Raw genomic sequence first — 23,250 nt, 5'->3', positions numbered from 1 at the left:
CGGCCGTCGGATCGAGCGCTCGGATGATCTGGGCCGCCGGATCATAACCAAAGCCCTGTAGCAATGAATAGTTACCTCCCGTGGTAAATATCTGCTACCACCGCCAGTAAATTCAGTGCCCCGCTGAGGGCATTATTGGGATTTCACCTACCCCTTGCCACGCGGTTTCCCTTGATTCATTGCTTCATCCCCAATCGGGTGAGACCTAGGTCACCTCTCTCTCCTTTCACGTCTCTCTCTCTCCCTCACATCTCTCCGCGCCGCCGCCGACGTGAGGAGCGCCATCTCCATCCTGCCTTTTTCCTCCTTCGTCCTCCCTTTCTGCAGCGCAAGCCACGACCTCTCCTGTGCGCCTCTGTTTTCCTCCCCGTCGGGACCAGGCAGAGGAGGAGCAGTGCGAGCCACGGAGATGACGAGGTGGTCGAGTTGCCTGTGGCGCCATCGCCGTACCTCACGGCCCAGCTGGAGGTGTGTCGGCCGCAGAGACGGCAGAGGTCTCATTCGCTCACTCTCTCGCCGCCATAGGAGGAGTGTGCGCAGGGGGAGTGGCCGGTCAAGATCTGAAGACGGCGGGGCGGCAAGCAGAGCTCCTTTTGCTGAGCGCCGAGGGGTCGAAGGGTGCTCCGGATCCGGATCCGGGCGAGGTGGCGGCCATGAACGAGCTCGAGCTCGAGCCCGAGCGTGTGCCTCCTACTCCCCATGGTCTCGCTACCGCTCCTCCCCCTTGGGCTCTGTTCGTGGAGAGCAGCGGCCGATGTGGACAAGGAGGTACACAACGAGCCGCCGATGATGGGCACGCTGGGATGAGCTCTCTGGCAGAAACACGCACCACGCCCGTCCACCTCTCCACCACCATGCGCCAGAGGGAGAGGGAGAGCCCAGGCCCTGAGCGTGGGTTCTGATTTTGGGTCAAGTTTGCTTGAAGGTAGCTCCTCTCCTTTTACTCTCTTCTACACAGTATGAGTTTATCATGTGCCCAGTTCAATTTCAGAGTATTAGATTCGTTTAGTGGTGTGCGGGCTTCTGATCTGGGATGGTTCTGCTGTCTGTGGCATGATCCATAGGGGGGAGGACTGTTCATTAGTAGTTGACTTACAAGCTGCAATGATTCAGTGTTCAGTGGCTGAAATATTGATTAGCCGAGTAGTCACATAAACTCTGAATATTCCAATGGCCTGCAGCCGCATTGGTAGGAGGGTGCCTTATGGGCTATTCATAACCTAGCTTCAATACAGTTTTTGCTCACCATCTGTTCAATTAAGTTGCTGACTAGCTCTTTAGATAGTTCAATGATTTGCACCGTTGATAAAATCTACTTTGGCAGGTTAGTGCGAGGAGCACGTATCCAGAAGTTTCTCTGCACATAAGACGCTTAGCAATGGGTGTGGGAATAGCTCAGTTGGCTAATCCATGTATACTCTTTGTTTATCATCAAGTTTAGTACTTCTATGGAGTCGAACGGTAATAACTCAATTGGTTGCATGTGCATCAATTAGAGATTTCATTACATTATTTTGCATCAATACACTTTGTCGTATGCAGATTTGTGCATCCTCTAACCAGATCAATCTTTATTTGATGCAATTCTCTGTGATTTGAAAGAAATTGATGTCTCAAGATCAATTAGCATGGCCTTGGAGTAAATCGGCTGGTATGCAAGTATGACAAGTGGATGACACTTTCAACATTTTTTTCTCCCGACCACATGTGCTTGTTGGTCCAGTTCTAAAAATTTGCTGCAAGGTTTCTATAATACAGATTAAAGAAGAATCAGGTGACCATTATTTGCTCATCTTAATTTCTCTTTATTATCCATCTTAGTTTCAATCAGGGTAATGCTTCCATCTCTATCCAGATCATGTATATAATTTGCTCGCTGACTACCAAATACTGGAACTTCTGAGAACCCTCTCCAACCCATATTTGCAAATAAAAAGCTTGCGGCTTGGGAGCATCTCAGAATTTTTATCTCGACCTTGCAGTAACTGAGTCTCTACCGGTACCTTTCTTTTCACTCTTTGTTGCCACAATCACACATTTTATCCTTCGTTTGTTCAGATGACCTGATAAATTATTCCAATGTATTTGTTCCAGGCACAAAATGCAATTGAATATCTCAAAGTAATGGAGCATTTGATCAGAATGAAGAGTTAACAGTCCTAGGTATCAGATCCACCCTTTAAATTGATTTGTGAATAACACCTCTTTACAATATCACGCTGGAACTTTTGGAGAGCTTGTGTGCTATAATACTCATTTTTTTGGAAATTTTAGATATATTAACATTTAGAGGAAACTTCACATATGTTTACATTCTAGGTTGTTTTTCAGGTAAAGGAACTGAGTGAGCACTTCCATGTCACCCCGAATGCTAGGTGATGCTCTTGCATGCCTCTTTTTCTTGTTTTGCTTTGTTCCTATTTTGCTATAATTATTGTTCACGGAGTTGCCATTATTGCTTCCTTAATTCTGCATGAAGAAACCCATTTGCACGTGCTTAATTTCATGTTATCATGTGGGCTGAAGCTATATACAAATTGAGCTATGAAATAGCAAAAATTGGATCTAATCCTCACTTGTCATAGTTAGTGTGAATCAATTTATGTTGCACACGTAAGTATTAGACTTCGCCTGTTATATTTTGACATTCAATTCTAAGCATTTGTTTGGAAGAATGTGATGACCGGGATCAAATAGTTTTAAGGTGTTTCTGCTCTATTTTACATTTTACAATAAAACACATGTTAGTCTAATATTTGTTATTTAGTGTTCATTGGAAATTTCTACATTTTATAGCAAACAATTTTTGGTCATTGACGTTCGCCTTCTTCCTCCAGCGGTTCCTGAATGAGGGGTACGAGTGTGTTAGCGAGGTAAAAGGCTGAAGTGACAACACCTCTGGGACTGATCCCCAGTGCACAAAACTTCCATGGTGGTGTGTGCAATTCCAAGGCCCACTTGAGCTACTCTTGGTGAGGTTTCTCTCTACCTACGCTCTGTTGGCTCTGTTGACAGATATTGATTATCTGTAGATATGAAAGCCTCCTCCTGTGATTTTACTTCTTGTTTGGTTTCTCCAGCTAGGTAAATGACTGATTTTATCTATAGCTTCATTTTGGTCCATTCGGTAGTTTATAGCTCTGCCACTGAAGGTAGGTTGTCACACAGGGGTTCATGCTCACATTACTAGGATTAGGGAACCTCGATCATTTTTCCGAAACATGCACTACCCCTCCAGTTTCATGGCATGTCATTTCAGCCATAATTTTGTTGTAGGTTTGCATAGATAAATTAGTAGCACTCGTGGTTTCAAAGTGTGTGTTTCATGGGTATTAGCTTTGTTCAAGAGTCATAACTCTAATTACATTTTTCAGCCATAATTCTGATGTATGGAAATAATCAGTGATTCTTTCTTCTTTATCTGGGAGCTGTTTACTGGGAGCTGGTAATACTACTGGCTTACTCTTTGGAACCTTCGGTTGATCTATACATGTGTAGCTAGCTGCTTTTCTCCATGGCGCATTTCATGTAGATACGTAGAGATGTTGATTAGTAAATGCATGCAAACTGAATTATGTATTAGTTTCCTAGCCGGTAGCATCATTGAAACGGCGGTTCTTCTCCATGCGAGTTAAACGGATTGCTTGGGTGAGATTTTGTTAGGATAATCTCAGAGGTTGCTAGCAATCAGTAGAGTTACTCATAGTACTAATACATGTGCAAGTTTTCTTTAATTAATTTTGGTGCTTCTCCTGATTGAAGATGGTCGTGACCAATTTTAGAACTTTAAAACCCCATTAAACATTGTTGGTATGAATTGGGCTTGGAAAATACTCGATCGAGCAGCTCCTTTGTTCTACATTTTGGTTCAGCCTAAATACTCGATCGAGCAGCTCCTTTGTTCTACATTTTGGTTCAGCCTTACACACTTCATCGGGTATATGAATTTATTTAGATGTATGTAGATACTTAGGTGTACAGGGACCCACTGTATTCCTTTTATTTTTGTAACCTCACATTGAAATATCTAACTTTTTGTATAATGGTTCTTTTCAGAGAATTTCCACCGCACCTAAAAAACAAGAGTTTCAATTGTATAAAGAAATCCATGTGTGACAGAACCTTTACACGAGGTAACACGCGGATCTGCTTTGCTTCACATGTTATCGTCCCTGTGCCTAGGGTTTCCGATTGATGTGCTATTACCACACGTGTGACGATGGTCGTTTGTGGTGAGGCAGGAGGGCAACAGCGTCGACATGGCAATCGAGTCACTCCTGAATGCGGAGAAGCAGTGTTGCCTGGCTGGCGATGTGGCCAGCACTAGGAAGGACATCGTCGAGCTCTCCTTCAAGGATGGCGCCTGGAAGACGCTTAACTGCCAGATCGTTGTCCTCTCTAAGAGGAGGAGGGCCAGCTCAAGTAGGTACAGCTAGCCCGCCACAACTCGCTCCTCCTCCCCCCTTCTCTATTTTGTGTTCGGTTGCCTCAAACTTGATATTGTAGATACTATTTAGATAATTCTAAATTTATGTGGTAGAAATATGTTCAGAGAAGGTGCGCTCAGATAATTGGCTGGATTAACTCTAGATTTAAGTGGTCCTTTCGAGGTTTTTTCAGTTTAATCATGTAAACCATGTGCTGGTATGTTTCAGTCCTTGTGAAATGCATCATTTATGTGTATGAAAGCTTTTAGAATATCATAAAAATGTTCAGTTTTAGTGTCCAGTTCAATACCGATCCCCTTCTTGCTTTTGTCGTGACCATGGAAATCAATTATCCTGTGGATTGACTATCCCTTGCATACCTTGCATTGGGCTCATTTTGCTGATTGGTCGGGGGCTCGATCCGTTGCTGATCCAGTCTCCGTGCCCCTGCAGAGAATGGCGTCACCGGGCAGGACGGCAGCGGCGTGCCCGTGTTCGCGGAGTACAACCTCGACGAGCTCCGCGCCTCCACCGACGGCTTCGCAACGGACCACATCATCTTCGAGCACTGCGAGAAGGAGCCTAACGCCATCTACCACGGGCCCTCTTCAGCTCTGGCACCACCGTCGCCATCAAGCTCTTCTACCGCTCCGCCTGGCCTGACGCACGCCAATTCATGGTTCGTGCCCCTTGCTTTGGTTTGTTTTGCTTCGGGGGGGTGGATCGTCACCTCGTATGCACCAGTGTTCGACTGGCCTCTGCCGCGGAGTCTGAACTGAATTTGGCTGTCATATTTTTTTGGATGCACAAGAGGAGGCTAGGGCAGTTGGGCTGCTGCAGAGCGTTCGCTTGTCCAACCTCATCAGATGATGCTACAAGGGTGGCGAGCGGCTGCTCGTTGCTAAGTTCATGACGCATGATACCTTGGCAGCTGTGATTCATAGTGTGGTTAGGGTTTTTTAAGTTTACTAGCTCCTTCATTGATGATGGGTCGTTGGTGGTGCTTTTCTGCCGAGAATTAAAAAAATAACTTATTCCATGTTTCATGCGGTTTATGCATCTCTTTCCTATTTCTCTGTTTCAGATAATGGTCATGTTTACACTCGAGTGTGTGATTTGCGGACGGGGGGTGCAGTCTATCTGAATATTCAATTCATGCTTTGATCATGAGTATAGTACATTCAAAATTAGCAAAAGCAATAATGCATAGCAGCAGTGTCAATCTTGTAGGCTATGAAACTGCATGTTTGTTGTTGCGGTATGGAAATTTACCATGCTGCGGCAATGGGGGCAAACTCTTACGGTGAGGTTTTTTTGTGTACCTAAAGTCCGAAGAGAAAGGTAGGGTACCTGAGGTGAGTCTTATGCCCTTCCATGTTTTCATTTTTTGTGCGTCTTGAATTTTGTATTTAATCAATGTGAATTGTTCCATAGCAATTGCCCTGTTTTGATTACTGTGATCGTTATTTACTGCTTTTGATGGTCACTACAAATCTCGCCCTATTTAGGCAGGTGCATCACTTGGTTTGATACATTCTACATCGAGGCTATGCTGCATATGCACTTTTGCTCTAAATCGACTTGGTTTAGTCGATGACTTGATGTATCAACAGATGTGTTGGGCTCTTTGTTAGCCATGTTTTGCTCAACTTTTTTGAAGGAAATTGCCGCATCGAAACCAAAATTTCCTTTTGTTGATGGCACCGTAAGGTTGTATTACTTTGATCACATTTAGTTTGTACAAAGCTTTCCTTTTTATGGCTTGAAACATGTCACTAAAGGCAGTTGAATGAAGACACTTATTAGTATGCTTAGTAGCTATGACTCGGTAGTTGTCTCTCCTATCCGGCGCTTATTACCCCCTCTCCTATTATAGCGCTTTTGGTACCGAAGTTCATGTCGAGTGGCTATGCTTTTGGTTTCAAACTTCCTATCGAGTGGCTATGTTTTGTGGTCTTATGAACGCACTAAAATTGATCGTGCCTTATAGTGTGACGCCGATAATGAGTATCACTATGTCTCGCTTCCATCACAATTGAATGTTTCTTCTTCATTGTATTGTTATCATGTATGAATGTATATGCTGTACCTGGATTACTACTGACTTCGCATTACCCACTTGATCAAAACGTTGTGACCGGCACCCTCGCGCCAAGGCGCGATCCCGATCTAGTAGTGGGAGATTGATGGTTGCTCACACGAGAGGATTTCAGTGTCCTCGTCGAGGCACTTGTTGTTGAGGGATATCCGCTTGCGGCTGAGGGCGACATCGATCTCGACAACCAGCGCATCCAGATCACTCGTCGAGTGCGTCTTCTTCTCAGTGGGCGATGAACGGCGCTTCTGAGTCGCGTGTGGGGAGCGGCGACGGCGTGTGGGAGGGGCTCTCGGGGCAGGTGGCGTCGCGTGGGAGGGGCTCTCGGGGCAGGCGGCATCGCGTGGGAGGGACTCTCGGGGCAGGTGGGCGCGGGGAGGCGGCGGGGAGTGGCACCGTCGCATGGGTAGGCTGCGTAGGTGGCGAGGAGCGGTGGTGCTATTGTGCAGGTGGCGCGTCAGGCGGCATCCACAGCGTAGGAACCGGAGTTGGCGTCGGCGGCGAGGTCGGGGCCCTGGTGTTGGCGCGTATGGCGGCGAGGCTGGGCCGTGCGGGATTGGCGCGGCGGTGAGGTCGGAGGAGCGGCAGCCCTCCCTCTGCTGCGGGCGGCGGCAAGGAGAGTGGCAGGGCCGTCCCTCTGCACGCCCGTCGACCCATCTCCGTGCAGCAACGATACCTCCAGCAGATCCAAGAGCTCAGACACCGGCATGAGCGGCCCATCGGCATCGGATCTCCTCCACCTGCCGTCCTTGTGGCGGCTCAGGAGCAGTGGCAGGCCTCGTGCTCCTTCAGAGGAGGAGAGAGGCGGTCAAGGAGAAGGAGACGAGCAGGGATGGAGAGAGGAACGGGGACGAGAAGATAGTTGGAGAAGGAGAACTTGCCGGGGCGCCGGGCCACTCGCCGGGCAGCACGTACGCCATCCGTTTTGGCGGTGGCGACTGAACCCAAGCCGGTCACCCCTGCCCGCGGCGGAGGAAGGAGGTGGCATCGCGAGGATGGAGGGATGGCGGCACCTTGCTCCAGCCGGAGGAGGGGAGTAGACGGCGTGCACAAGAAGAAAGGGGATCAGGCAGCCAAGGGGAGGAGGAGACGTGCCTGTGAAGGAGAAGGGAAGGACGAGGGCGTGGGGTCGATGCGGTGTTGACTACGTACGTTTTTGTCAAAGCGTTGAAACCTTGGGGAGGTGTTACCTGGGGTGGATCTAGCGACAATAAAAATCTTTGACGTGGCACGCGCGAGCGAACACTATTAATACACACCTTATTGTTTTGGATTCTGCCTCCTCCCAAAACAGCCGCATGTATTCGAACAGTGATACAGGGTCTCATCTTCATGTCCACACATGGGACACGTCGAGATCACCTTAATATGTGGCCGCTTCAATTCGTTGTAGCTTGGCAGGCCCTTCGGTACTCGCCACCAGAAGACACGTATTTTCGGCAGAACATTCAACTTCCATAATGCCTTCCACATATGTTTCGGATGTGCAGATACGCCTACATCCGTCTCCTGAGCATGTCTCCTTAAAACTATCTCCCTTATTGCTGATCTGACTGAAAAGATACCATTGCTCTCCCACGCCCAAGTCCACATATCATCTTGGGAGGTCTTCGATCTTGGCATTGCGAGAATTGCATCCGCATCAGGGGACAGAAAATTTTGTTTAATCAAGGCACTATTCCAAACGCCCGTTTCATGTATAATGAGGTCGCTGACAAGTTGAACCAGGGATTCAACAAGTTTGCCCATCGGGCGCATAGAACTCGTTCCGATTATCCAATTAGGTGAGGGGGCGTTCCTCCAGACGCCCAAGTAGGTTGGCTACTTCTTCGGTTCCTTTTTTTTCTATTTCCTTTTCTTCTGTTTTTTCTTTTTCGTTAATTTTATTTTACTATTCATTTTACTGATTTTTTTACATTTTATTTTATTTTCTCTGTTTTCTGTTTTACTTTTCTTTTGTATTATACAAAAAGTTCACCATGCATTGAAAAATGTTCACCATATATTAAAAAAATCACTGTACATTATAAAAGTTGCCATCATATACTAAGAAATTGTTCAACGTATTTTTTAAAAACAATCAATGCATATTTTTTAAAAAAAATCAGCCTATACTAACAAGTAGTTTTGCATGTTTAAAAAAAGTTAAATGTGTATTTATCAATTTTAAAAGTATATTACTAAAATTATCACTATATTAAAAAATTGATTTTATATTAAAAATGTTCAGTGTGTATTTTGAAAAATGTTCACTATACATTATAAATGGATTTAGAGTATCAAACTATAAAAAAAATAAAAAAATAAGAAATATCAGGAAGAATTTGTTTTAAAGAAAAAACACAAAACCTTTCGCAGCATTAAACAGTCCACTACAGTTAACCGACTGCTACAGGATGCTAGTTGACCAGCCCATTGCGCTGGCGCCTTGTGTGACTCCATTATTTGCCGACTGCAGACCTCCTAGTCCGCGCCTTTCACACACGCGATGCAGTCGTTGTGCCAGAGCGCAAAGAGAGCCGTTTTCCGTGCCTTAAGCGCTACTTCCGCGACCTGGCGCTCACGTGCATTCTTGCGGGCCGTGGCCCATTTTTGTTTGCTGAAAGAAAAAACATGATCATGTTTTGTAAGACAAAAAAAATATAAAAAGTCATAAATTCAGCAAAAACAAATCATGGGCTTTACCAGACTGCTGACCTATTTATGGGTTGTTCCCTGACCAAAGAGCATTGACCATTGACTTTTCCGAAACAGTCCATTTTTTAAAAAGATTGAAATCTATAGGGAAAAAGTTTGAAAACATAGAAATCTTTTCATGAAATTTGGAATAAGTTCACGAAGTTTGAAAAAACTGAGGGCTAAGTTATTGACATAAAAAAATAGTTCACGAATTTGCAAAAAAAAAAACTCACGGAATTTTAGAAAAGTTTGAAAAAAGTTTACATAATTTTAGAAAAGTTTGAAAAAATGTTCAGTGTGTATTTCATGAAGTTTGAAAAATGTTCGTTCATGAATTGTAAAAAATTAAGAGCAAAAAGTTCATTCACTCGAAAAGAGTTCACAAATTTGGAAATAGTTCAGGGGCTAAAAATTTCGTGAATTTGAAAAAAAATGTTTGCAAATTTGAAAAAAGCACGAAATTGTTGACAAAATATAAAAAGGAGAAAAAATAAATGTGGAAAATAAATCTAAAAAAGGAAAAGAAACAAAAAAGAAGGAGAAAATCCAAGAAAAAACCGATCGGACTTTCAATAAGGTTCCTAAAACCGGTAGGAAAAAACAGAAAAATTAGTAGGAAAAAAACGAGAGAAAAAAAGGTTAAACGGGCCGAGTCCAAGGTCAATCGGGATGTGCACCGGTTTGGATGCACAACTAAAAACTGGCGTTTACGGCGTGGAATAGGGGGAGCAACTAGTTAACGAGCGCTCCTTCGGGAGCCTCGCAACGATCAGCGCCACTTGGCGCGCTCTCAGCCATTCGCCACGTGTCGCGCTCTGGACGCTCCCTTCAGATTTTGTTTTTTTTTATTTTTCCGCACGCGTTTCCGGCTTTTAAACGGTTTTTTTTCGACGTTTTGGTTTTTCCCCAGTCTTCCTTAACGTTTCGACCAAAAAAATTGAAAAAAAAAATTTGGCGCGAAAAAACGCGTTTACTTTTTTTTTTCTTTCGTGAAAAGTCACGTTTTTTTTTCGCGAGAGTCGCGGTTGTGCTTTAGCGAGAGTCACGGCCGTGCCTTTCGGAAACGAAAAAAAACGCGTTTTTTTTTTCTTTCGCGAGAGTCACGGTTTTACTTCCGCGAGAGGCACGGTTGTGCTTTCATGAGTCATGGCCGTGCCTCTCGAAAAGGGAAAAATAAAACGGGTTTTCTGTTTTTTTTTCCTTTCGCGAGAGGCACGGTTGTGCTTTTGCGAGAGTCATGAACGTGCCTCTCGAAAAGGGAAAAATATGCTTTTTCTATTTTTTTTCGCGAGAGTCACGGTTTTGCTTTTGCCAGAGGCACGGTTGTGCTTTCGCGAGAGTCACGGGCGTGCCTCTTTTGGAAAGGGAAAAAACGCGTTTTCTGTTTTTTTTCTTTCCACGGGAGTCACGGTTTTGCTTCCACAAGAGGCACGGTTGTGATTTCGCGAGAGGCCTCTTTCGGAAAGGGAAAAAACGCGTTTTTTGTTTTTTTTTCTTTCCACGGGAGTCACGGTTTTGCTTCCACAAGAGGCACGGTTGTGATTTCGCGAGAGGCACGGGCGTGCCTCTTTCGGAAAGGGAAAAAACCGTGCTCCCGGTTTGGTTTTTTCGTCCGGTTTTTTTCATGAAAAAAAGTTCGTCAAAACCTATCAACATTGGATCTAGTTTTGAAGATCTCGACGCGAGGAATCCAATGGTGAAAACGGTTTGAGATTTGGACACACGGTTTAAGAGATAAAACGTTTTGAATAAACGAATCTACGAAAAAAGGGAAAACTCCCGGGTTGCAACAAGTGGCGCGCTGCATGTGCGCCACTCGTCGTGACCTGGGAAGATGGAGTGTTCTTTGCAACGAGTACTCCTTAATTAGTGATTTCGTGGAATAGGAACTCTCGTCGTGAAGACCTCCTCATCGGTGCCTCATGCGGGCGCCTCTTTGTCTCAGTTTAGCGAGACGTAGGGAAGCCTCGGGTCAGGGGTGCCCCAGATAGGCCGGCCCCGCGAGCGGGAAGCCACAACCTCGTTCCTTTTCATATTTTTACTATCAAATATTCTAATAGATATTTTTTGAATAACATAATTTTCAATAAAATATTACCCAAGCATTTGAAAAGTATTAAATATGTATAGAGAAAATATTTTTCATGTATAAGAAAAACATATACAAAAAATATACAATGTGTGTGCGAATAGTTGCTCATGTATTTAAAATTATGTTGATAAAGCATTTGCAAAATATGGTAAACAAGTGTTTGAAAAATGTTACACGTGTATAGAAAAAATATTGACCATGTATTCAAAAAGTCAAACTTGTATTTCAAAAATGTTAATCAAGCATCTGAAAAGGTTAAAATGTGTATAAAAAAAGTGTTGACCATATATTTGAAAAATGTTAATCTTGTCTCTGATTTTTTAATCAAGCTTTTGAAAAATGTTTAAAATGTGTATAGAAAAAATATTGACCATGTATTAAAAATGTTAAACTTGCATTTAAAAATTATTCATGAAGCATTTGAATAATGTTATATGTGTATAAAACTATTTTGACTATGTATTCAAAAAATAATCTTGTATCAAAAAAATTAATCAAGCATTTAAAAAATGTTATATGTGTATAGAAAAAAATCTTGACCATTTATTCAGAATATAATGTTGTATTTAAAAATGTTAAATTGTTTTCAGAAATAATGTTGACCCCATATTAAAAAATGTTGATCTTGTATTTGAAAAATGTTAAACTTGTATTAGAAAAATGTATTATATATAGACCAAAAATGTGTATAAAAAAATAGTGAAAACCAAGAGAAAACATAAAAACCAATGAAAACTAGAAAAAACAAACAAAACCGAAGAAAATCGGTGAAAACCAAAGAAACGGAAGAAACACCTTAGAAACTAAGAACAACTGAAACCTGAAGAAACCGGGAAAGTACATGAGGAAAACACGAAAAATTAACAAAAATAGAAAAGAAAACAAGAATTTTTTTGGTCCCAATAGAAAAGAAACCAAGAAACTCAGTGCAAAAAGGTAAATAAAGAACAAGAAAAACCAAAGGAAAACGATAAAGAAACATTTTTTAAGAAACAAACAAAGAAGAAAAACACTCAATGAAAACCAAGAAACAGATGAAGAAAATTGATGAAAAACAAAGAAAACAAAAACCATGAAGAATCAAAGAAAATTGGTAAAAAAAACATGTAAAAATAAAAATAGAAAAATAGAAAACCGCAGAAACAGTAACAAAAACAAAATAAAAAGAAAAAACGAAACAAAACCTAACCAAACCAGTGCAGGAGCGATCAATCCAAGCGAGCGAGCGAGGAGAATAAAATGAGCCGGCCCGATCATATGCAAGAGCGAAATCCCTTCAGACGAGAGCAACTATTGTCTCACTTTAAGCAAGACATAGCTCTCATGGCCTCATGCTTCTGAGGATTTTGTTGTCGCACACGCGCGAGGATTGCGGCCAATATTGTGCCTTCTCGCTGCTGCTCGCCCAGCTTCAATTTTTTCCTCCTTTATTATGTTAGGCTAACTTGATCACTAGCGTAAAGGCCAGTTGTTCTGATGGCTTCTAGAATAAGCCGGAATTAGCTTTCCTCTACCCAACTTATTCTACTAGCCCAACCAATTTTTTTTAGAAGTTTACTAACTTGACTAGTAGTCTTCTAAATTTTTTTTTATCGGGCTTTCAGAATAAGCTAGCTAGGGTGCAACTTATTTTAGAAGCCCAAAAAAACTGACCCTAAGGTTTTTTTAGGAAAAAGTCGACACTTGGTTTTCTATAAAAAATCTTGAATTCAAAACATGTTTGTGGATTTAAAATACGTTCACATTCACAAATTTGGAAGAAGTTCACAAATTCAAAAAAGATCATGAATTTGAAGAAAATAATTATGAATTTGAAATACTCACGTTTTCAAAAAATATTTGTGAATTTTGAAACATTCCTGAATTTGGAAAAAGAATCACAGATTTGAAAATTGTAACGCCTCGGCCAAACCCATCGGTTCTAAGACTTTGTGTCTGGGATCTAGACTGGTCCTACAAAACCAACAATAGTCTTTCCTATGCATCTTTTCCTTACTCGTTCGCACTTGAAAACAACTTCTGAGTCGGTCAACCATACTCAAATTGCTCCAAGCCGAGCATTCTTAACTTGGAGATTTCACTCGGACGTGCTCCTAGAAAATAAGGCGCAAACCTCGCAATTCTCTTCCCTCCCCCCAACCTAAGCGGCTATGCCAAATTCTCCCCTCCGGGCTTCATCGGTTAGCCAGTGGACTCGCCTCCCCTCTGCATGCCGCTTTGGCGGCCGTGGTGGGAGGGAAATCCTAGTGCTTCCACTCTGGTTAGTAACTTAGGTTAGGTTTTTTTTTGTCCTCGTATACGCGGGATCGGGTGGATGGTGACGCTTCTTCTCCGAGTTTGTCTTCCGGTCGCTGGTACTTCTTGAGCTCGTCCATCTGGTTGTAGTCGACGGTAGGTTCTTGTCGTCTTCTTAGGGTGGTGAGGTTAGGGTTCCCGGTTATGTGCCGAGATTTGGTATCACGTGCTTTAGATCTATGCAAGAGTTCAAAGGCGACGACCGTGGCTCCAGGGCACGGGTTCTTAGGGCACGCGCATGAGGACTTTCCGACTGTCATTAATAAGGTCAATCCGGGTTCGATAGAGCGGTGACAGCGGCTCGTTCTGACGGCAATAGTAATCGTCCAGTGGCATCAGAAAGACATGTCTTGGAAAAAAGAAAGTACTGCCATCAACACTGACACCGACGCGGTGGGCAGCAAACCATGAGTCGCTTTTCTAGGTCGTGCGGTGCCAAATGTTTCGCTTTCTGTTGGAACGACGACTGCTCTCGACTCCGTATCCCGTCCGTATCCGCCGCAGCGGCCGGTCCACGCCCACGAGAGCGAGAGCGAGAGCAGAGAGGTCGGTGACCTTCCATTCTTCCGAGCCACCGGAAGCACACAGACGGAGACGGGTTGGCTCGCAGCGTCCGTCACCAACAGAGCGGCGTGCAGCTCAAAGAAAAAGAAAAAAAAACAGAACGGCGTGATCGGACGGACGCGGTCCCGTGCTCCCCCGGCCCGACGGCTGCCAGGCGGCGAGCGACGTGGCGCGCGGGCTCCGCTCGTGTGTCAGACCCAACGTACTTCCTTTCCTTGGACTGTGCTGGACCACGGGACCCCACTCGGCGACTCCTGTTCTGTCTGCCAGGAGACGTGAGGCCGCGGCAGAGCAGGAGAAGACGAGGTAAGAAGAGGCGGCGACGTCTCCGCCCTTCTCTCCCTCCTCCCGCCCCGCCGCCGCCGCCACCGCCCAACCGCCCGGAGTCAGGTACGCACGGCACGGGCCCTCTCCTCTCTCCCCGGTCCCCAGGCCATGCAATTCGCGCCGCTCAGATCCGGGCACGCTTCCTCCCCCGCCGCCGCCCATCTCGCGGGACTCTGTCTTTCGTTTACCTCTCTAATCCCATCGGCGTGATCGTCGCCCGCAAGAGGGGAGCTTTTCCCCACGGAGACGGAACCATTTCTCCTAGGAATCTCGGAAGGAGATGCAGGCATGCACGCACAAGCTCCGCTCTTAATCCTTTTCCGTTGTTAATCTCAACCATTTTCCGTAGTTAATTCTTACGTTTCTCATCTACCTACGATGAGGATCCTCCATTGCTGCCCGGATTCCTTAACCCTCGCGGTTCAGTGCCATCTTTTCGTTCGTGGCGTCTGAGATTGATGACCTCATGCCACTTCCGGCCGCCATTAAGCTCTATTAAACCGCTTTCCATTATTTTACACCCCTCTTGCACCACATGCCCGTAGGATCCCGTTCCAATTGCTTAGCTTCCGTATGGGATAAAGCTAGCACTACTACGTCGTCGCTGAAGCTTGCAATTCAATACTAGCCACTGCTAAAAGATACATTGGGTACTGTTTATTGCTTCTATATTCCTGATGCTGCGTTGGTAATCACCCATTCAACCCCCTTTACCTCCAGGCCGTCCAATTTGCGCGGACGAATATATATCCCCGTCTAAAGCAGATGTCTCTGGCTCAAGCCTCACAGCGTCGTCCCAATTGCCAGATCAAGATTGGTTGAAACTGCCACTTTTGTGTACACACACACACACTATGCAGTACTATTATAAGTATATATCTTTTCTGCAGTCCACTGTTCCCAGGTCTTGATGTTCGTTTACCTTATCTTCTCGTGTTAGTGGCTATGGTCCTTACAAGTGCAATCCTACTGCTGGGAAGATTTCTTACGCCTCCACTAGGCATATTCTTTATGTACTTAAGCGAGCGAGATAGCGCCATTGCCCATTGCAAAGCGTACCTATAAATAACCGCCCCTTGTGTTGTGCTTGCAGCTCATCATCGGCTTGAGGGTGTCATTGGGAGAGAGTGAGTATGAGTGGCCCGAGGCAAGGCTCGTCGCAGCCGCAGTTCATGACTAGCGTCGGGCAGAACAATAACGTCTCGAATGGACCGGGGACTCCTCTCATTGACAGCATAGATGTTGATCAGATTGTTATCCCTGAGGTATGGTACATGTGCTTGATAGTTCTTGATTGGTTTTGAATAAAGAAAGAAAATATATCACCATGGCATGCAGCTAATTTCAAGGGTTATCAGTTAGGCTTAGGCCCACTCTTTCCTCCTACAAGATTGTTCTTGCATGTGCGTCTGATGTACTGGCGTGTATAGAATTTGCAGTTTTTTGACCTCATGTGCCCAAATCAGTTTGTTTGCTGAATTTATTTCTGGACAGTGGATACAGATGAGGAAAACTAACCAACAATTGGTTTTTTTTGTGCTATTGCAGAAAAATAGTTGGAAGAACTTATTTTCATACATAGGGCCCGGTTTTCTCGTCTCTATCGCGTATATCGATCCTGGCAATTGTAAGATTAGCTGGATTTGTTGTTAATTTTATTCCGTCTATTCATTCGCTATCGCTTTCAGCTCATGAAAATAAATTCTGTCCATGTTGCAGTTGAGACGGACCTACAGGCTGGAGCACAATACAAATATGAGGTGTGTCCTTATTTCCCTTGTCTCTAGCATATTTTTGGGTACTGTCCATCCTATCTTTCCTTTAAAGTTGGGAACTCTATGGACTGTACTTCCTTCATCTGCCATTCAGCTATCTCATGATTATATCTACCATTAAGCATGATCATCTTGTTTTGTTGGCAGCTTCTTTGGATCATACTTATCGCGTCATGTGCTGCACTTGTAATTCAATCACTTGCAGCCAGCCTTGGGGTTGTGACTGGTCAGTATTATGAGACATGCAGCACTAGCACTTGATCCTTGTTTCGTTGACCATGTAGTGCTTATATTTTTTTTTAAACTTCCGCTGCATGACAGGGAAGCATCTTGCTGAGCACTGCAGGGCTGAATATCCCAAGGTCACAAATTTCATCTTATGGATACTTGCAGAACTGGCTGTAGTTGCGTGCGACATTCCTGAAGGTACTGAAACGTGCAAACGTTGCATTCTAACTGAACTACAGAGCTACCTGGATTCAGTAGTTCAGCCTTTTCGTCTTATTGCAGATGATGTCGTACTATAAAGCAACTCCAAATTTAAAATAGCATTTTGTGATGGGGAAACTGTCAGTTAAAGTTGTAATTTTATCTAACCAGCTTTGGTGGTTGCTTATTCGTTTCAGTAATTGGAACCGCTTTTGCTTTGAACATGCTCTTCAAAATTCCGATATGGTGTGGTGTTCTCATAACTGGGCTCAGCACTCTGATGCTCCTGTTCCTGCAACAATATGGGGTAAGAACATGTCCTTTTTATCTTCACAATATTTTTCACCAGCAAGTATTTTTCTATGAAGTTTAGTTTTGATTCCAGACGTAATTTATTTTCTTGGAAGGGGCGATGTGTCTGTTTTCACTTGTTATATAACAAAACAAACCAGTATTTAAATCTGCTTTTCTAGCAGTTAGCATACATTAGCAGATCATCAGTATTGTATTAGTTCACAAGCACAAGCACTCTCTATATCTCTCTTGTTGCTCATGTTGCATATTGATTTGCTTTGTGCAGGTCCGTAAACTGGAATTTCTGATAGCATTTTTGGTATTCTTGATAGCAACTTGCTTCTTAGTTGAACTTGGGTATTCTAAACCAAATTCTTCAGAAGTTGTGCGAGGCCTTTTTGTTCCTGAAATTAAAGGAGATGGAGCTACAGGTCTTGCTATCTCACTACTTGGTGCTATGGTGATGCCGTAAGCTTCACATCCACCATATTCCCTCAAATATTTCTATAATTTGTGACATCGGACCTTTTTCATGTTTTGATAAAAAAAATGCAGGCACAATCTTTTTCTCCACTCAGCATTGGTACTATCAAGAAAAGTACCAAGATCGGTTCATGGGATCAAAGTAATCTATCTTAACTTAACCTAATGAATATTATCTGATATTCGATGTATAACTGAATTTTTCTATCTGCGTTATTATACTCTTAATTTGATACCTGATGTGTACACCTAATTTGTTTATCCTTGCTGATATGCTCTACTAAATTGAGACTAAACAATTTATGTGTTCCAACTTCCGAGCATATCTTCGTTACTAATTTCAGAAGTACAAGCATGAAGATGACATACATTTGTTTCCACTTTTTTGCAGGAGGCCTGTAGATTCTATATGATTGAAAGTGCATTTGCCCTCACAGTAGCCTTTCTGATCAACATCTCTATCATATCTGTTAGTGGTGCAGTTTGCAGTGCAGATAATTTGAACCCTGAAGACCGGATGAATTGCAATGATCTAGATCTTAACAAAGCTTCATTCTTGTTAAAGGTTGGTCAGATACTTATGGTGTTTGTATTGTTTTATTAGCTGGCGATGTAGACTATGTAGTTCATTTCTGTGACAAGTAATTCGGGACGGAGGGAGTACTATGGTTTCGGCAGGAGTTTTCTGCTAATTAGATGGACATTTGTTGAAAGACGTTGCTGTATACGTCATGTGCTAAGCTAGGCATTTGCAAAGGTCTTATGCAAACCTCCGTATTTTTCTTATTTTGATAAATATGAAACGCTTTCTGATAAAAGAAGTTATCTCTGACTTTGAGGATTTGTCTTTTACTAAATTTTTGTGGAAGTAGTACTCATGCATTAAGGGCTCCCAAATAGACATTCCATATTGCAGTATACATTCTGATCCCATATCGCCTTCTGCCTATTGTTGTAGAATGTCCTCGGAAATTGGAGCTCAAAGGTGTTCGCTATTGCCTTATTGGCATCTGGCCAGAGTTCTACGATTACAGGAACTTATGCAGGACAATATGTCATGCAGGTATTGATCACTTCTATTGCTATTCTTCATTGTTAGCCATATGTTGCAATCTGCAAAGCTTATTGGCACACCATATCTTGTTTCTAATGCATGAAGGCTCAAAATATATCACGAATGTTAATAACAGAGGTGACAAACTGACCTTGTTGTGCGATTGTTACAACATTTAGTATCTTATTGAGCTTTATGTAGGTTTGATGTTGAAAGTAATTATGTTTTGAATGTATTCTCGTATTGATGTTCCATCTTTTCTTGTTTGAATAAATTGTGAATAAAATGAGCAGGAAAGTTAGAAAACATGGTGTATCTACCATTGGTGTTGCAGGCTTAATCAAGCTAAACTAGATTGTGGATAAAATGTGTAGAGATGGTAGTAAGCTTCGGGCAAAATATATGACTGAGATTGCCCTGCTTTTTTCTTCCAAGTCTTTTATCTGTATAATGAAAAATATCATATTCCAGTTATATGAATTTCGATCTAATAGAGGTTGACCTTTACTCTTTTCTTACACCAGGGGTTTCTGGACCTTCGGATGACGCCCTGGTTACGGAACCTTCTAACTAGGTCCCTGGCAATTGTGCCTAGTCTGATTGTGTCACTAATTGGCGGTTCCTCGGCAGCTGGGAAGTTGATTATCATTGCTTCGGTAATCACTGAAACTCTGTTCTTAACATCACATTGCTGACGATCTTTGCTTCGGTGCATTGCACATGCAGTCACACTGTTCATTTCCTAAGTCTACTTCTAATTAATTCCCTACTGCTGTATGCAGATGATTCTGTCATTTGAACTTCCTTTTGCTCTAGTACCACTCCTGAAATTCACCAGCAGCAAAACAAAGATGGGGCCACACACAAATTCAAGATTCGTAAGTCGTTCATCGCACAATTTGGGTATACACAATGATGCTGCAGCAATCCAATTATACTCATAATAGCGCGTCCAATTTCCATTCCAATGCAGATTGCCGTGCTCACATGGGCGATCGGCTCCTTCATCATGGTCATCAACATCTACTTCCTGATAACGAGCTTCGTCAGGCTGCTTCTTCACAGCGGACTATCCACCGTCTCCCAGGTGTTCTCCGGGATATTCGGGTTCCTCGGCATGCTGATATACATCGCCGCGATCCTCTACCTCGTCTTCAGGAAGAACAGGAAGTGTACCTTGCCATTGCTCGAGAGCGACGCGAAGCTTGGGGACGCAGGCCACACCGAGGGAGAAGGTTCTCTGGGTCATCTTCCGCGGGAGGATATCTCCAGCATGCAGCTTCCTCATCAGCGCGCTGCGTCTGATTTGGACTAGCCGAAGTAGCCGCAGTGAGGAAACTAGATATGTTTTCTGATCATGGTGATGATGCAGTAGCTGCATAACTGAACAGTTAGGTGTCATCAGGTATTGATGCAGATAACCGAAGTGATTTTATAGTGGCCGAATTAAAATCTTTCTTACGGAAATGGATAGTTGGTATAGTTGCCAATAATTTTCGGCGGTACTGCCGATTGTAGACAAGTGGGTCTCTATTATATCTAGAAAGAGAAAAAGAATGAATTTCATCTGCTGGCGACACGCTTTACCCAAGTTAACAGAATGGTCCAACTATGTCACATCTACAGTAGACGTGAGATAAGAAAGATAATACCTCACATCTAACATGACGTCATCTACTTTGTGGCCCCTCCCTTGCCATTGACAACGATCAGTTCCTTCCTCCCGTTGACAACTTCATACCCCCAACCAATGACGAATCTAGGAAGAAAATGAAGGGCAGGCTAAAGTCAATAGCGAGAAAACTCCCAAAACACTACTTAAAAATGATGTCCTAACCTTGTTGATAAGCTCAGAATCTCCCAAATCACTACTTAAAACATGTAGTATTAACTAGATTTTTTCTAGGATTTTTGAAAAAATATATGAAATTTTGAACCAAAATTTTAATTTATCTTGCAAAATAATCATTATCTCCCCATCTTGTTGTCCATATAAGTTGGAGGAGGGATTACAATCAGTCAATCACAATAGTTAAGGGAAGGGTATCTGGGTTCAGATTAGCTGTGATAGGTTCAGGTTCAGTGCCAGTACATACATGCATAACCATATAAGTTGCATTGGACACTAAATTAGTTAACAGTACATGAACAAGTGATTACAGTAGATAGAGGCTGGGCATTCGTGTATGGTGCCTGTTCGGTGTACGTGTGTGGCGTTGTGTGTTTGCTACTCGATAGTAGATGTACTATTGAGCTGTGATGAAAGTACTAGTAAAAATTATTGTTATTTGGAGGGTAGGCTTGAGCCTGTTTAAGCCCTCCTAGTAGACTCGCCGTTGGTTTTCTTCCGGTTGTTTGTTTGTTTGTCGCGGCCCAGCCCAAACCACCCCATGCCCCCAACGGACCTTGTGGATAAAGGCCCTAAAGTTTAATGTGGGCCTTCTACTTCTGGATAAATGCCTTACAGATACTTTACTTGTCAAACAAGCTTGGATGGGGAAGAAGTGGACAAAAACCCAGACAGGGTTTAGGAGGGGAATATTTTGCAAGTTAGCCTTTTGGCTCTTTGTGTTTCTAGTATAATTGATTTTTCTTTTTAGTTTAGTTTTTGTGTGTCTTACATGATGGCACTCTAAGCATGTGTTTTCTTCAGTTGTTTCTCAAGGTACCAAAATCTGGAAATGTCAAATCAATGCCCTAGCTGTCATCAACCTAAGGGATCTTGTCGTTGATCAGATTGGAGAACGAGAGCATTCAAAGCATTGATGATTGAAGGTTTTGAAGAATTAATAGTAATTGTTTATTTATTTTTAGCTTTTTTACAACCTTTTTTGCTTGTGTTTTCAATGTGTTTTTTCCTTAAATCTCAAGAAAATCATGAGGTGGTGCCCTGCTTTTTAGAGAAACTTTGAATAGCCATGTGGATCTTTTTATGGAAGCTCGGAGTGCTCATGGTCAAAGTTACGACTTTTTTTAGAGAAGCACAATGCAAAGACATACATCTACGACTCTTTTTGGAGAGCATTTGTGCAAGCACATAGTATAGAGCTAGGTGATATCGTTCATTTTGATCCCGTTGCTTGGGGTAACTTATTTAACGTTGAGGTGTTTGATGAAGGGGGGATCAAAAGATGGATGATTACAATCCTGGTATAACTTGTGTCTTCACTTTTCAAAGCCATTTTTATCTTCTTTTATTTATTTTTTGTTTATATAGAAGAACCTTTTTTTAAAACATTCATGTTTTTTTTCCTGTTCTCACAAGCATAATGCTAGTACCCGACGATGTACGTGTTATATTTAAAGATATTATCTTCACATACAGGCGTAGACTTGCAGATGATATTGTGCGAGGACTTGTTGGCACTCTTACAAGGTGGCATAGGGTTGTCCACGACCTTCTTATTAAAGAAAGTGAGATCCCTATAGGTGATTATTTTGCCATATGCTGACCCACGAAGACACTGAAGGTTGCCTCTAAAATTTATATAGACATACTAGTTGATGATCTCAATTGAAGGTTGCCTCTAAAATTTATATAGACATACTAGTTGATGATCTCAATTGAAGGTTGCCTCTAAAATTTATATAGACATACTAGTTGATGATCTTCAGTGTCTTCATGGGTCAGCATGTGGACAAAATGATCATCGATTGGGGCCCTGGTTTCTTTATTAAGAAGGTCATGGCCAACCCTGTGCCGCCTTGTAAGAGTGCCAACAAGTCCTCCCACAACATCATCTGCAAGTTTATGCATGTCTGTGAAGATAATATCTTGAAATATAACACACACATCGTCAGACACTAGCATTATGCCTGTGAGAAAAAAGATGAATGTTTTTAAAAAGATTATTCTATATAGACAATAAAAAATTAATAAGAAAAGAAAAAAATGAGTCTGAAAAAATGAAGACAAAAAATATACCAAGATTGCAATCATCCATCTTTTGATCCCCCTCTCCATCAAACACCTCAACGTTAAATAAGTTACCCCAAGCAACAGGATCAAAATGAACAATATCACCTAGCTCTATACTACGTGCTTGCACAAATGCTCTCAAAAAAGCGCGGCAGATGTATGTCTTTGCATTGTGCTGCTCTATAGAAAATGTCGTAACTTCGACATGAGCACTCCGAGCTTCCATGAAAAGATCCACATGGCTATTCAAAGTTTCTCTAAAATAGTACGGCACCACTTGATGATATTTTTTAGTCTTTTTTTAATAAAAGCTTTTAAAACACAAGAAAAAGGGCTGTAAGAAAAAGCTAAAAAAATGTTAAACAATTACCATTAATTCTTCAAAACCTTCAACCATCGATGATTTGAATGATTACATTCTCTTATCTAATCTACAACAAAATTCCTTAGGTTGATGATAGATAGAGCATTGATTTGCCATTTCCAGATTTTGGTACCTTGAGAAACAACCGAAGAAACACACATGCTTAGAATGCCATCATGTAAGACACACAGCAACTTAAAAAAATCAATCATACTAGAAACACAAAAAAAGGGGTTTTATCATTTATAAAATATTCCCCTCCTATCTTCGTGTTGTTGGTGACACCAATAGAATGCAACTACAAAAAAAGCTCGGAGGAGTATTGCTTAGATTGGTGCCATCGCAAAACGAGTAATGTATTTATAGAGGATAGATGCGGGAGACGTTGTGTTGATTGTGAGGTTGTGGAAATTTCTATTGATTCTCAAAACATAATTGGTCAAAACCCAAAAA

At 42.6% G+C, this 23,250-nt stretch overlaps 1 protein-coding gene and 1 long non-coding RNA gene across 18 annotated transcripts; both read left to right on the top strand.

Annotated features, from left to right (window-relative positions):
• Positions 1 to 210: 210 nt before the first annotated feature.
• Positions 211 to 6,414, top strand: LOC123168640 (uncharacterized). Of its 12 annotated transcripts, none has more exons than XR_006484448.1 (11): positions 211 to 925; positions 1,325 to 1,461; positions 1,603 to 1,774; positions 1,856 to 1,999; positions 2,095 to 2,163; positions 2,332 to 2,375; positions 2,838 to 2,972; positions 3,375 to 3,445; positions 4,057 to 4,133; positions 4,242 to 4,426; positions 4,881 to 6,411. It is a non-coding gene; the product is annotated as an uncharacterized lncRNA (long non-coding RNA). The 12 variants fall into 12 exon arrangements; XR_006484451.1 differs by lacking the exon at positions 3,375 to 3,445 and having other exon boundaries at positions 4,242 to 4,422; positions 4,864 to 5,106; positions 5,239 to 6,409; XR_006484449.1 differs by lacking the exon at positions 3,375 to 3,445 and having other exon boundaries at positions 4,242 to 4,422; positions 4,881 to 5,106; positions 5,239 to 6,407.
• A 7,967-nt stretch (positions 6,415 to 14,381) lies between these two features.
• On the top strand, positions 14,382 to 20,080 carry LOC123166850 (metal transporter Nramp3). Of its 6 annotated transcripts, XM_044584660.1 has the most exons (15): positions 14,851 to 15,129; positions 15,200 to 15,350; positions 15,573 to 15,744; positions 16,028 to 16,106; positions 16,199 to 16,239; positions 16,402 to 16,480; positions 16,576 to 16,680; positions 16,881 to 16,990; positions 17,264 to 17,445; positions 17,533 to 17,602; positions 17,852 to 18,025; positions 18,419 to 18,523; positions 19,039 to 19,170; positions 19,297 to 19,392; positions 19,488 to 20,080. In XM_044584660.1, the coding sequence occupies exons 3-15, from the start codon at positions 15,613 to 15,615 to the stop codon at positions 19,827 to 19,829; spliced, it is 1,647 nt and encodes a 548-aa protein (XP_044440595.1). In that variant the 5' UTR covers positions 14,851 to 15,129; positions 15,200 to 15,350; positions 15,573 to 15,612; the 3' UTR covers positions 19,830 to 20,080. The 6 variants fall into 6 exon arrangements, with proteins under 6 accessions (XP_044440592.1, XP_044440593.1, XP_044440595.1 ...); XM_044584657.1 differs by lacking the exons at positions 14,851 to 15,129; positions 15,200 to 15,350 and adding an exon at positions 14,382 to 14,542; XM_044584658.1 differs by lacking the exons at positions 14,851 to 15,129; positions 15,200 to 15,350 and adding an exon at positions 14,567 to 14,765.
• Positions 20,081 to 23,250: the final 3,170 nt, after the last annotated feature.

Source organism: Triticum aestivum, chromosome 7D (genome assembly GCF_018294505.1).
Source record: "Triticum aestivum cultivar Chinese Spring chromosome 7D, IWGSC CS RefSeq v2.1, whole genome shotgun sequence".
Taxonomy (NCBI): domain Eukaryota; kingdom Viridiplantae; phylum Streptophyta; class Magnoliopsida; order Poales; family Poaceae; genus Triticum; species Triticum aestivum.
The sequence above is the reverse complement of the archived record's forward strand: the minus strand, read 5'-3'. Positions and strand labels throughout refer to the sequence as shown.

Excerpts from the sequence above, each read along its gene's own strand:
- LOC123166850 (XM_044584657.1), top strand. The coding sequence starts at position 15,613 with ATGAGTGGCCCGAGGCAAGGCTCGTCGCAGCCGCAGTTCATGACTAGC. Across the intron at positions 17,603-17,851 it reads GATCGGTTCATGGGATCAAA|GAGGCCTGTAGATTCTATAT; the intron begins GTAATCTATCTT and ends ACTTTTTTGCAG. Across the intron at positions 19,393-19,487 it reads CACACACAAATTCAAGATTC|ATTGCCGTGCTCACATGGGC; the intron begins GTAAGTCGTTCA and ends ATTCCAATGCAG.